At 39.7% G+C, this 15,258-nt stretch overlaps 1 protein-coding gene across 1 annotated transcript; it reads right to left on the bottom strand.

Annotated features, from left to right (window-relative positions):
* Positions 1 to 10,798: 10,798 nt before the first annotated feature.
* LOC110588800 (interferon-induced transmembrane protein 1-like) lies at positions 10,799 to 11,163 on the bottom strand. Its single transcript, XM_021699189.1, is given in 2 exon segments — positions 10,799 to 10,905; positions 10,908 to 11,163. Coding segments are annotated over 2 exon segments (348 nt in total). The 5' UTR covers positions 11,149 to 11,163.
* Between the last annotated feature and the right edge of the window lie 4,095 nt (positions 11,164 to 15,258).

Here is a 15,258-nt window from a genome sequence, read left to right as displayed (position 1 = left end):
ACAAAAGCCAAGATCCTTATTCTATCATCTTACTTTTTTGTTTTGCTTATTTATTTTGATCCCCTCTTTTCTGCCTGAGAAAGATAGGCTGACTTACTCGAGCTCTCAAAGAGCTCTTTAACTGCACTTATTCAGGGGGATACTTTATGGTACCCCGACAATCTGGTTTACTGTTAAGGAGCAGATGTCCATGGTATAAAACTCAGACAATAACTGAGTTTGGAAGCTCAATAAAGACAGATAATTTTGAATGCGTATAGCATGTAGAAATGGTTAACTACTAGAGAGTGTGGTGGTAATTGTTCATTATAGGCATAGGGTGGGAGGTTAATTTGCTGTTTTCTTGCTGGTTATACAGATAGTTTCCACTCTGGTAATTTACTTTTTAATTCTAATAAAGTGAATTTAGAAATCCCAAACCTTACTGGATATCTGAACTGTTAGTATCTGAAAATAGGGAAGAAAATATATGTTCTTTGTGTGACATACATTCCACCTGCAGCTGGTACATCTGTCTGCTTGGAGCAAAAGATTTGAGAGCGGAAGTTTGATCTTCTCGACCTTTCAATTTTGGCTTTATTGGAAATCGACTTGTTATCTGTGATTAAGATACCAAATAGTTATCTTGGAAAAAATGGTGGAATTCTGGCAAATAAAATGTTCTTTAGGAAGGATAGGTGCTGGAGGGGAGGTGGGTGGGGGGGATGGGGTAATTGGGTGATGGACATTAAAGAGGGCACATGATGTGATGAGCACTGGGTGTTATACACAACTGATAAATTACTGAACGCTACATCTGAAACTAATGATGTACTATATGTTGGCTAATTGAATTTAAATAAAAAAAGAAGGAAAAAAAAGGAAGATTAAGGAGAACTGTGGATATACAGGGAATTTGGAAGGCCAAGAGCACAGGATTGAAAATGAGAGCTTGACCTGCAAGGTGGTACAGAGGCATACTTGTGCATTGCAAATGGGCCTTCTGGCGGAGAGAGTACAAAATATGGAATGTTTAAGACACAGAGGGGACTGTTGCATTTTTTGGGAACAACTTTATTGAGATAAGATTCACATACCAAACAATTCACCCATTTACAGTGTACAATCCATTTTATTGTTTTGTTTTTTTACTTTTTTTTTTACAATCCACTTTATTCACAGAGCTGTGCAACCATGATCACAGTCAATGATCACACAACATTTTTACTACCCCAAAAAGAACCTCCATACTTTACTCCCAGCCCCCAGATCTAGGAAACCACTAATCAACTTTTTGTCCGTATAGATTTGCCTTTTCTGAACATTTGATACAAACATTTCATATAATATTTGCTCTTTTGTCATTGGCTTCTTTTATTTAGCATAATGTTTTCAAGATTCATCCATCTTGTGGCATGTATCAGTACTTCTTTCTTTTTTGTATTCCATTTGATATTCCTTGTATGGGTATACTATATTGTGTTTATCCATTAATTAATTGATGGACATTTGGGTTGTTTCCACCTTTGGGCTATTATGAATAATACTGCTGTAAACATTCATGTACAAGTTTTTGTGTGGACATATATTTTCATCTCTCTTGGGAAGAAACTAGGAGTAGAATTGCTGGGTCATATGGCAACTATATGCTTAACTGACAGACTGTTTTAGAAAGTGTACCATTTTGTATTCCCTCCAACAGTGTATGAGGGTTCTGATTTTTCCACATCCTTGCCAATACTTGTTATTGTCATATTTTTTATTATAACCATCTTAGTAGGTGTGAAGTGGTATCTCATTGTGATATTGATTTTCATATTCTCAGGGATTAATGATGTTGAGCATCTTTTCATGTGCTTATTAGCTATTTGCATAGCTTCTTTGGCAATATGTCAATTCAGATCCTTTGCCAATTATTAAATTGGGTTATTTGTCTTTTTGTTATTGAGTTGTAAAAGTTCTTTATATAGCCTAGATTTAAATCTGCTATCATATATATGATTTGCAAATATTTTCTCTCATTCTGTGAATTGTCTTTTCATTTTCTTGATAGTGTCCTTTGATGCACAAAGCTTTTAATTTTTATGAGGTCCAATTTATCTTTTTTTCTTTTGTTGCTCATGCATTTGATGTCACATCTAGGAAGCCATTGGCAAATCTGAGGTTATGAAGATTTTTCCCTGTTTTCTTCTAAGACTTTTGTAGCTTTAGTACTTATATTTTGGTCTTTGATTCATTTAGAGTCAATTTTTGTACATGATGTGAGAGAAGGGTCCAAGTTATTTTTTGCATGTGGCTCTCTAGTTGTGCCAGTGCCATTTGTTGATCTCTAGTGGATTTCTAACCAATTGTACATCCTGCATTTCAATCCATGCTTTAGGCACCTTGATGACTGAGTCCATCCACTTTTTAGGGAGGCAGAACTGCTTGTGGAACAAATGAGCCCTGTCTGCAGAGGGAGTCTTCCAACCTATGTGGAACTTCAGGTGAGGCAGAAAGGCAAGACTACAGTGGCAGCCACTGAGGTGACTTGAAGTCTGGTTAAGGATCAAAAAATCCAGGTCAGCTCCTTGGAATGCTCCTGTTCTGGTGAGGAGATGCCCCCTGTGTACTGGCTCTAGCCTGTGCCCTGGAGGCCTAGCTTCCTCAATGCAGCTACTTTAGACCTGTTTAAGCTTATTGGGTATCTGTAGGGGAAGGTATACATTTTAGAACTAGCAGCTCTCTTTGAGACAGACACTTGATTTCCTCTCAGATTTACGTTTCTTACACTTTCTGTTTTCTTGAATAATATCTTAGCCTCTTCTTACCAGATAAGGAGCTAATGTTTTAGTATAAGAGACCAAATAGGGAATTTGGGGAAATAATGTGGCAGGAGGAGCTGATGGAAAGAGTATTAAGGCTGGGTCCTCATCTTGCCACCACCTTTAGTTGGCAATGGACTTGGACCAGATAATAATGATAGTGACTATATTAGCATTTTAGGGCTGCCATAACAGAATGCCACAGACTGGGTGGCTTAAATAACAGGAATGTATTTCCTCACAGTTCTGCAGTCCGAAGGCCCACGATCAAGGTGCCAGAGGTGTTGTTTCTCTTGAGGCCTCTGTCCTGGGCTTGCAGATAGCCACCTTGTTGCTGTGTCCTCACGTAGTCATTTCTTTATGTGCTCGCATCCCTGGTGTTCTCCCCTCTTCTGATAAGGACACCAATCATATTGGATGACGGTCCACCTGTATGACCTCATTTAACTTAAAAACATGTTTGTAATGTTTTGTTTTCTAAGCCTTATGATGTGAATGATGAACAGAGTATTTTTACTAAAGATTTGTTTGAATTGGGGCGCCTGGGTGGCTCAGTTGTTAAGCGTCTGTCTTTGGCTCAGGCATGATCCCAGGGTCCTGGGATCGAGTCCCGCATCGGGCTCCCTGCTCCGCAGGAAGCCTGCTTCTCCCTCTCCCACTCCCCCTGCCTGTGTTCCTGCTCTCGAGGTCTCTCTCTGTCACATAAATAAATAAAATATTAAAAAAAAAGATTTCTTTGAATTTTAAAAATAATCTACAAAAGCAGAGAGAACAGAAAAACCCACTCCCATGTATCTATCACCTTGCCTCAAAAAGTATCAGCTCATAAACAATCCGATTCCCATGGAATTGATCTGCAGCAGATTCCAGAGACCACATAATTTTATCTCTGGGTATTTTAAAAAATGTTTTCCCAGTTTTATTGAGATATTATTGACATATAACATATGTAAGTTTAAGGTGTACAATATGATGATTGGTATGTGTATATCTTGTGAAAAGATTACCACAATAAAGTTGATGAACACCTCCATCTCCTTACATAATTACCATTTTTGTGTGTCTGGTGATAACTTTTAAGGCCTACTCTCTTGACAGTTTTCAAGTATATAATATAATATTATTTATTATAGTCACCATGCTGTACCTAAGATCCCCAGAACTTATTTATCTTAGGGCAGGGAGTTTGTACCTTTGACCAGCATCCCTATTCCCTTTCTCCACACCACTCCAGTCCCTGGCAACCACCATTCTACTCTATTTCTTTGAGTTTGGCTTGTTTAGAGTTTACATATGAATGAGAACATACAGTATTTGTCTTTTCCTATCTAACTTATTTCACTTAGTATGATGCCTTCAGGATCCATCCATGTTACCACCATAAGGCATGATTTCCTTCTTTTTTATGGCTGGATAATATTCCACTGTATGTAATACCACATTTTCCTATCCATTCATCCACTGATGGACACTTAGGTTCCATATCTTGACTATTGTGAATAATGGTACAATAAACATGAGAGTGCAGATATATGTTCAAGGTAATTTTCCTTCAGGTATATATCCAGGAGAGGGATTACTGTATCATATGGTAGCTCCGTTTTTAATTTTTTGAGGAACCTCCGTACTGTTGTCCTCCTCTAATCTTAATTACCTATTTACCAGCCCTGTTTCCAAATACAGTCACACTGGGGGTTAGGGCTTCAACATGAAAATTTTCGGGGGGACACAATTCAGTTCATAACAATGGTGATGGTGATGATAAGGATGATGATATACAATGCAACATTTATTAAGTCATCACACATACCAGACACTGTTATAATTGCTATCAATGGATTATCTCATTTAATTTTCACAACAACCCTATGAAACAGGTACTATTATTATTATTATTATCTCCTTTTATAGAGGCACAAAAACTGCCCAAAGAAACACACCCATTGAGTTATAGGGTTAGGACTTTGACTGTAAAGTCCAAGCTCTTACCTTCTAAATTATTCTGTCTTTAGACATCTGAAAGACTCATGTTATCCATGCATTCAGTGGATTAGTATTGCTTAGGATCTCTTTTAGTCCTGATATTCAAGGCTTTATTTGACTACACTTTACTATTTATTGAATAAACTACTTCTTTTTTTAAAGATTTTATTTATTTATTTGACAGAGAGAGAGAGAGAGAGAGAGAGCAGGAACACAAGCAGGGGGAGTGGGAGAGGGAGAAGCAGGCTTCCTGGCGAGCAGGGAGCCCAACGCGGGGCTTGATACCAGGACCCTGGGATCATGACCTGAGCGGAAGGCAGATGCTTAACGACTGAGCCACCCAGGCACCCTGTGAATAAAGTACTTCTAAGGAAGGCCCAGTGTTAAGTGCTTTGGAAGATGATGACATGCAGCTGGTTTTACTCTAAAATTGCATCCCTGTGCCATTCCCTGGTCCTGTACATTATTGCTTATGGTCAAATCTCTTGTTTGGAACCTTATCTGCTTTTGGATGCTTGTGACATACCCACTTGCCTGAGTTTTCTTCTGGTACCTTGACTTACCACACAGAACAATTCCTCATGGATTTGAGTTCTCCTTTGTTTTCAGCAGGGTTTCTCTGAACAGGGGATCTACTTTTGAATCCAAGTCCCTGCTCCCAGTGACTGTGTCTATTGCCACCTGTCTGCCTGTACCTCTACCATTCACCTGTCATAGGCCTCAGATGCCCCCCTTCTTCTCAGATGGGGTGCTAGTTGCTGACCTGCTTTGCTCCAGGAAGCCTGTGCCATGCCTGCCCCCCCCGTTCTCTTGACTTGACCCATCCCAGAAGCTGTATGACATTTAAGAGATGAGGAAGATGGGGGGCCAAATACTTGGCTTTAAATCCATAATACCCTGGGTCACTAAAATAATGGCATTACATTTTTAACTCTCAGCTTGTTGCAAGATTACATTTCAGGAGGTGTCCCAGTTGCCTGCCAGTTACTGCTTTTATGTCTTGGGATTTTTAGCAGCCTTCAAGCACATGTTGGTATTTCAGATTCACTCGGTGCAATTAAAGACATTGCATGACTGCTAGTTTCTCCTCCCCCTCCCAGATAAATTGTAGAATTCAACTTGATTAAAACATTTATTAAGTGAGATTTAATAGATTCCAGTAATGCTTGTGTGTGTGTGTGTGCACTCATTATCTATTTCTTTTATGTGTGCCAAGAATGGCCATGTGCATAGAGAATTGTTCATGGAACTTGCTTTATTCTGCAATTTACCAGCAATGTCAAATTAAGGGGTTTAATGGATTCCTACACAGAAATTCCTAGTGTGGTGTATTAGCAGCGAGTTTCATTAAAAAGGGCTATTTTTCTCTACTGGGATTTTAGTCAAGAGACAATGTTTATTTTTTCAGTGGAAAATTGATTGTAACTAAGAGGATACTTGGCTTGAAAGTGGGGAATTATCATATCATATGATTAAATGAAAGCTTACCTTGTTATAAGGTAACTAGACATATCCCAGTAGAATTGAGACAATGTTTGATTAAGCCAGATTTTCCTACTTTATATTCAAGGAACAAATTAAAGAATAATTGAGATCCTTTTCAGATCTTTTATAAGCTGCATATATAAAGCTTCAGCTCCAGGTGGCAAAGCAATTAGCTGATGAATAAAATCAACCCCACTGTCATTCGTCAGATGTTTAAATTCTATAAACCAGATAAATTAATGTGTTCCTTAAGCCAAATAAACGGTCATGCTCTCCATGTTACCACTAAATTCCCTGGGGGAAAGGTTGGACGCATGTTCATAGAATGGCTAGGATCTGCTTAATCAGAAAGGTTGCAATTAAGTTGCCCATTTGATTTTCTGAAATAAATGTCCATCTGGCACAAAACCTATTTTCCAAGCAAAGTTGTTAGACATGATGGTTTGGCTTGTTTAGTAAACTAAGGATAGGCTGGACCTGGTGTTGCACTCTTTGGCTGAATGGTTAAAGATCTGTTTCTCTGTACTTGGTGTTGAAATTATTTATAAGCAATTGAAAGTGCTCTGGTTTCATTTATTCTTTGCTCCCAAGTATTAATGCAGAGAATTACAACCTCTACTGCCTTTGTGCTTCCTGATTTATTTCTTGGAGATGAATTTCCTGAATAAGTAGAACTTATTGCCATTGAATGATCACATGGTGGGTTTTTCTGACATTGACGTCTAGATAAGGTAGACCTAAGGCCCAGAGGGCATTATTTTATTAGCTGGTAACTAACTTTGGTTGGCCAGTGCTGCCATTTTCTTTATAAGGATTGCTTTCAGGCCCTGCTCACTGATGTTTTACTCTTTGCCACCTTGTTTTGCGTGGTGTCAATACCTCGATCATTGTGGATGCTACTCAAAATGTGGTCCTGTGACCAGCAGCATCAAATTCACCTGGGAGCTTGTTGGACATGCAGACTTTCAAGTCCCCCCAACCTATTGAATCATAATTTGCATTTTTTTCAGGTTTATGAGACATTAAAGTTTGAGAAGCACTGGGTTAGAGGATATCACCTCTTCAAATATGGCCAGGGTTGGAGTTATGAAATGAAAGCATGTAGCCAATGGGAATACCTACTTGGTCGATTTTCTGAACCTTAAAGTCTCTGTTCTTTTTAATATTTTATTTCCATTAGCTGCTAACACTTAAAAAAGAGGTTAACAAAAAAGAAGAGCTAGAATTCATTTATTACAATACTGAATATTGGAGTCCAGCATTCTTCAGGAACTGTAACAAAAATTGGCAATTATTTATAGAAATTGAATTTAGATCTTGCAGTCATTACCAAGAGATCTCTAGGTGAATTTTCTTGTTGAACTGCCAGCTAACTATCTATTAAGTGCAAAATATTGGTCCCAATATGGCACAGTAGAGAGACGACTGGATTGGATGCTCAGGCACCAACATATCATCTGGTTATGGGCAAGCAGTTTCACTTTGAGCTTATTTCCTTGTCTCAAAATGAGGGATGCTGAAGCAGACAATTCTAGGATCTCTTTAAGGTCTGGATGTTTATGGTTTGATGTGACTGTGTGGGAACCTGAGTAAGACGTTTTGAATACATTAAGTCAGAATTATTCAGTGGCTGGAAACCAACCCCACACAGGTTCTCTGATGCTGTTTGAGTAGTATCATCCCTCGGATTCATTTCACAGCAGTTTAGAAATTATTTAAGTACATGATCTCCCAAGAATTAAGAGACTGATCTCTGAGTGTGATGTAGCAGTGTGTGTGTGTGTGTGTACACATTTGCAGCTTATAGTGGTTATGTGAATATTCATGTTGCACGGAGACTGGAGGGAATGAAGCAGCATAAATATGTTTTAATGCAAGGAAGAATATGAAACTCATGAATAGCAGAATGAAGCAAAACTCAACACAATATTTGCTGTAAAATGAAAATTTGATATTTTCCCAACCCCTGGTGTGTTGTATACTGTTATTGTTTTTATTTTTTTAACCACAATCTGTCTTCTCTCTCTCTTCCTTCCTCAATATGTTTTATTTTGGTTTTCATTTTTCATTTGGAGGCTTACTTTGGGTTGTATGTGTGTGCTGCAGAAGTTGGGGTGATTATCTTTTGTTGAAAGGAGGCATGGCTTCAAGATTTGAGAAAGTGTGAAGTTGGTTGTTTTCCTGTGTTCTCTTGTATTTGGACAGCAGTCTTGTCCAAAGGCTGTGTAGGGTAAGAGATGACCTGTGAGGCTCCTTCTCATCAGGGAATTGATTTGCTTACTGATTCATTTGAAGTCTCCTTTCTTCTTTCTTAACAAAAAACTGGATTAATTGCCTACTATGTGCTTAAAACTGGAGATGTAAAGAGGAATAAAATGCCATCCCAACCCTTAAGGGCTCATATATAGTAGAAGAACGCATGGTCTGTAATTTCCATCTCCACTGATAGCTCTCACTCTGAGTTTTATTGTAATGTGAGCATATAAGAAAAATCATAATGGTTATTTGAGAGCAATTTCATTTTCAGGTTACATAGTGTTTACTCAAACTCGTGCACGGATGTGTGTGTGTGTTTGAGTGTGTGTGTGTGTGTTTGTGTGTGTGCTGAAGGCTTTGAGTAACAGCTTAAGTGATATTCATAAACCAGATTTCTGGTCTCCAGAGAAAGGCAGTTCTCAGGGCAAAGTATGATGTGTTTGGGTAAGTGGGTTTATGTCTTAAAATGAATATGTTAAAATACATCCAGGGATCTTTAAGGAGGCTGCCTTACTGGGAATCTTCTGGCTCTTAAAATTGATCTTTACATTTTCTCTGTATTTTGATTCTGGAGAGATAAATTTTCTTTCTAAAGTTTTACAGGCATGAGGCTATGCTTTGTGGATGCAAAGGTATGCCATTCTAGGGGAATCGTTCTCAGACTTCAAAGGGCAAAAATATGATGTACTATACAGTGACTAACTGAACATAATAAACCCCCCCAAAAAAACCCCCTAAAAAACCCAAAGGGCAAAAATACCACCGGGAGGCCTTGTTCACAATGCAGATTCCCACCCTGACTTCTTCGCATCTCAAGTTCTGATATGGTAGGTATGGGATGGGGCCTAGTACTCTGTATTTAAACAAACTCCTCTAAGTCATTCTGATTTAGGTGGTCTGTAGCTGTGCTGCCGAACACTGGCATAACATTTCTTCATTTGGATCATACATGTATAAGCCTACATACTATGTGTTTTAAAAGTGTTTTGAAATCTATGATTGAAAGACTGCTATGCCAAGTTACTAGTTTCATGATCTTACAAATGAATAGAAGACTCATGAGGCCAATTACATGATGTTCAAGAATTTAGGCTCTGTAGTAAGACTGCCTGAGTTTTAATTCTCATTCCTGTGGCTGCTGGCAGCAGGTCCTTGGGCAACTCAACCTCTCCACACCTCAATTTCCTCAACTATAGAAGAGGGATAATAATAATAATAATATTAATAATAATAATACCAAGTAGTTAGGTTATTGTGAAGATTAAATGAAATAATTTATACAAAATGCTTATCACAGGGCCTGGCACAGATTAAATGTGCGAAAAAGTTTGGATGCCAATGATATTTGTTTGTGCAAATAACAGCAAACAAAAATTACAGTAAAGGGAATTGTATATTTTTATGTCACAACTTTCTTCCTAGGTAACTATGAGCACTTTGCAAAGAATATCAAGTTAATTAGCATAGATTCCCCAGGAGATAGTCAAGCGTTCTTTAGCCACTTTACAGTAGCTCCTTTGAACTGCTTATGTCATATTTGTGTTAAATCATGTTGATAGTTCTTTGTCCCATTGGGTGGGTGTCTAGGTCTCTTCCAACTCTGGCCACATAGACTGATTTCACTCACAGATGAGTAGGGTGTATCTTCCTCCTCCAGGGAGTGCACACATTTTCTTTTGATGAGATTGTCATTTACTTGATAAAGTGGAACAGATAATCTCTGTTGATCATGATTAATGGACTCGACAGTCATGGTTTGGAGAAAATGGCTGCCATGGTCTCTGATCAATAACTGCAGGGAACAGGATTTGAGGGATGAATGGTGGCACCTCCTTCAGAGATACTGGGCTTTTTGACTTTGTTTAGGTTTCTTTATGCCCATGTACCTCTCCTCTAAATAGGTGTAAGCCTCATTTAAAGTGAAAGTTTGAGATTGGCTTGATTTAAGATGGCCTGTTTCCCAGTGTTACGAAAATGCCAGCATAGACTGGATTTTTGGTTTTCTTGCTAATTGAATTGAAGTATTACCAGAATGAGAAATGATGAACAGATTTATTGTTATTTCTGTCTCATACTAAGCTCTTCTCCAGTGGTCCTCAAACTGCTGCCCACTGGAATCCCAAACTTTTTTCAACCCCCAGAGTTCTGATTTAATTCGTCAGGGGTTTGACCTTGAGACTAGGAATTTTTTTTTTTTTCCCACACACAAGTGCTTTATTGACTACAATGGTAGATTGACACGTACATAAAATGCTGTGACAGAGGTGATAACCTCAGGCCACTGGCAGCTACTAGTACCCTCCATAATGTTTTATGATCTCTGAAATTGTTTGGGAAATCATCAGTGATCCAGTGACAAAAAAAATGATGAATGAGATGGTCAGAAGGAGGCCAAGACCAGGGCCCAGATGTTCAGGCACTTGGCGGTGGAGGCATAAGTCTGGGCCCCATACATGTCACCCACCATCTTCCGGTCCCTAGACTTCACGGAGTAGGCGAAGGCCATGAAGCCCAGGCAGCACCAGTTCATGAAGATGGTGGGCACGGCTGTCTCACTACGGATGTTGATCACAGTGGTTGTCACGGGAGCTGAGCTCTGGGGCACCCCGAGTACAGCCACCTTGTGCTCCTCCTTGAGCATCTCATAGGTTGGGGGGATGCTGTTGTGGGCACCCAGGAAGAAGTGCTGGGAATTGTGGCTCATGGTGGGAGATGGAGCACCTGTGGTGTGGATGTGAATGCCCGACCGTGCTCTGGGCCCTCCAGACTAGGAATTTGAAATGCTCCTCAGGTAATTCTAATATTCATCCAAGATTGAGAACCTCTGCTTTACAGAATAATTTCACACATTCTCATCTTTGGATTTTTACGTGCACATTCCCTGATATGTCCAATTTGTCTTCCCAGAGTTTTCACACTGCGAACTTTTAAAAATAAAGAGACATTAAAAATTACTTTAAACCAGTGGTTCTCGACCAGGGCTGATTTTGCTCCTCAGGGGACATTTGGCAATGTCTTGAGACATTTTTGATAGTTAACAACTGGGCCAGGGGAAAGTGTATCCTACTGGAATCTAGTGGGTAGACACCAGGGATGCTGCCAAACATCCTCCATGCACAGAAGAGCTCCCATAAAAAAGAAGTATCCTGTCCAAGATGTCAGTAGTGCCAAGGTTGAGAAACCCTGCCTTAGCCTTAATCCTTTCATTTACAAATGGGAAAATATGGTCCAGAGATAATAGCTTGATTTGGCCAAAGATTTACAAATAATTATTGACAAAATAAAATTCTTAACAATTGTGGCATTATAGTGGAACCCTGTGCTTATACTCCCCCCTCCTTTGAACCTACAGCTGTAGGGAAATTTGTTATCCATCTTATTTCCTTTTCCCTCTTAAGTATCCCCAGGCTGTCAATGGTAGTGATTTGTTTCCTGTATTTTAGTTTTTCAAATTTCTTAAAACAAAACAAAACAAAACAAAACACTAAGGTAAATTGCTCAATCTCAAAAGGCATCACCTTTTTTTTTCTTTCTCTAGGATGGCATTATAACAACTTGGTGCTGGGCTCGGGTTATTTTATTCTAATCGGTAGCTTTGGTTGGGAGTTACATAACCCTATGATTAATTTCAAAAATGGCCAAATGAGGTAATTGTTACTTCATAAATCTACTTTGGTGAGCAAAATGTTTGTAATTTAGGCACCCACAAAATGAAATTATAAAACGTGCCCTTGCTGATGAAAAGGACGGCAGCGTCTCCCCAAACCAAGTTTAGAGGACGGTATATCCGTGTGTGCGTGAGCGCGTGTACGCGCACGTGCGCCTCTGTGCGTGCATGCGTATATACGGGCTTGAGCGCTGCTGGGGTGCACCCTCTCAGCCCCCGAACTGCTTGAGGAGAGTTTGGGAAAGTGGTGGAGATTTTGAATTCAAGAGCTGTGAGTACGAATTCTTTTATTTACATATTTTCTCATTGCCCCGTTCTTTACCTCAGCTAAAGTGGGGTAACTTGTGGTTATTTCTGAAAGGTAGGATTTGGTATTATGCCTGTTTAAAATATATGTTTTTACTTCTCATTTTTTTCTTTTTCTGAAAACGTTTTTGTAATGAAACCATTTAATCAAATACCGTAACTTCAGAATGACCTGGGAGCTGAAAACACTGAGGCGCCATTAGCAGAGATTGTGTTTCGATTGCTTTGGGGTGGGGTCGTGGAGTGGATATTGTTTAGAGTTGCCCCAGTTGATTCTTACATACAGCTAGAAACAAGAATCCCAGTCTAAGGGAGTAGTTCTTTACTTGTCTGTGGGTTGTAAGCCCCTGTGGAACTTCAGACAACACTGATGGCCGGTTCCACCTGCAGAGGTTCTGATTTAATTGACCTGGAGTGCGGCTGGGCGTTTTTGGAACATTAAGAATTCCTCAGGTGATTCAGGCATTGGAAGGGCTTGGAGGTATCTCTGAGAAATTTTGGGGGGGGCATCTTATCTTACGAAGCTTCTCCTGTCAATTGAGAATTAATGAGGTGATATTGCTCTAAACTTTGAGCACGACTGATCACAGTATTAGAAATAATGGTCAGTCCCCTTTGGGGTGCAGTAACAATCAAAATTACAAAATTACAAGAATTACTAATTATAAAGATAGCTTGCATTTTTAATTGTTGAGAAAAGACAAGCTTGAAGGAGATTTTGCTTATTAAGACTGCTTTACCTTCAGAAACTAAGTAGATTCATAAGGAGTAAGGAGCTGCCTCTGGGGTGCAAACAGTCCTATGCAATAGGTACTGATAATTGCATTTTTAGTCTCCAATTACTTTGACCTTCTCTTTCCTTTTTGCCTTTTTTTTGGGGGGGTGGGGAGGGCCTCCTTACCCTTATATGTTAACAGACTCCCACTACTATGAAACCTAGGTTGAATGCTAGACTTTGTTTTGTTAGACCAGCCTGAAGCTTTCTTGGTGTATTAAAAATATATAATGACTGCCCTCTTTGACACGACAAAAGGCCTTCCTGGAGTTGTGAGAGGCTGAGATCTCCAATGTGTTGACCACTTGAAAGTTTCTAGGGCTGGGTTTACAGAGATGGGCTCTTTAACAGTGAGGCAGGCCCTGGTGAGTCTGAAGAGCATCCAGTCATAGCCATTTCTGGCTTCCTGCTTCTCTACAGAAGCCACTTGGGAGCAGTGTGGCCTTGCCTATGAGGGAAGCTTAGGGAGTCTTCCTGGAAGTGACCAGCACATCCAGGGAGCTTGGAGCCCCTGACTGATGACAAGTGAAATATTTCACAGAATATAAATCTTTCAACTTGCTAATGCTCCTTTGGTGAGAAATCAGACAGTGGGTAAGGAGTGGGCAGAATCCTTGCATCAGTGAATAAATGTAAAGGATGGAGCCTCCTGCCTTTGTTCTGTGATGTGATAGTATGAGGTTTGTGGGAAAGAAGATTCTCTGGTTGTGATGGGTTCATTGGTCATAATGGGCTCCTGAATGGGAGGTACTGGTACCTCTCTTTATCTCAATGACAAAAGAAAAGAAACAAAACACACACACAAGGGCGGGGGGGAGTGAGAGAGAGAGAGAGAGAAAAGCTATGCCTGTTGTAATATGACTCAGGGGCTTTCAAAAGAAATAGTATGAACATTTCAATATATATTTGTGCTGGGTCTTTGAACTACATTCTTTACCATGAATGTGCCTCACTTCCAAGGAGATCACATCTAAATTATTATTTTGCAGAATTTTTATAAAGTTTTTTTTTTTTGTTTTTTTTTTTTTTTTTTTTTTTTTTTGGCTCTATGTTGTCATGCTTTCAGATTCTATTTGAAAGGGAGAGAAGGAAGGATATACAGGGAGTTGGAGGTGGAAATCTAGGGAGCAAATGGGCAGAGATACAGGCAAGAGAGAGCAGTGATGACTAGAAAGTTCCCCTCCAAATTACCAAGGTCAAGGAAGGCAGGTATTAAAGTGTGAACCTCTTGGCTTGGTTTGTTGGTTGGTTGTGAATTCTATCTCGAGTAATACCCTTTTCCAGGTATTACTCAACCACAGCATTTGCTCAGTCCCATTGCAGATATGAATCTCTTACTGAAAATAAACCCAACTTTGGGAGAGTAGGAGGAGGAGTTGTAGGGAGAATAAACAGGTCTTGCTGGCAGCTTCAGCCTCTCCCTTAAAGCACGAGGATGTAAGGACCACCTAACTGCCAGGTCTACTATTAAGCACCTGGGGTGAATTCCATATATTGTAAGATGCACTCAGACCCTAGAGATCCAGGGCTCACAGCCAGCCATGACCAAGTACATGAGCCTGCCTGTCTCCCTTGTGGTTCCTTTCTCCAAAGGTCAGAACTAGCCAGTTCCAGTTGGGCCAAGTGATACTGGCAGTCTTAGGAGTTTCCACATCCTAGGCTAGAAGAGGCTTCCCTATGCTCTGGGGGGTGATCTGGTGTTTCTGGAATTCTGAGAAATACTGGGCTTTTCTTGAGCAAAATGGAGATTTCTAGGCAAACTCCTTTAGCTGAGTTTAGCCTAAAAGTCAGCAAGCCATCACCACAGCTGTTTTTCCAGTTGCATTCCCAATGAAACATGGAAACAAAGTTGGATTTCATGATTTTGACTAATAAAGATCAAAAGTCAACTGGACACTGGACTTGTAAGAAAATGCTTCATCATGGAGCAAGATGAACTGCCACAAAGTTTTAGGGGCTCTACAAAAAAAGTGAAACAAGAGCTGGTCCTGGGAATATGCAAA

Source organism: Neomonachus schauinslandi, chromosome 10, assembly GCF_002201575.2.
Source record: "Neomonachus schauinslandi chromosome 10, ASM220157v2, whole genome shotgun sequence".
Lineage (NCBI taxonomy): Eukaryota > Metazoa > Chordata > Mammalia > Carnivora > Phocidae > Neomonachus > Neomonachus schauinslandi.
This window is presented reverse-complemented; position numbering and strand designations above follow the sequence as displayed.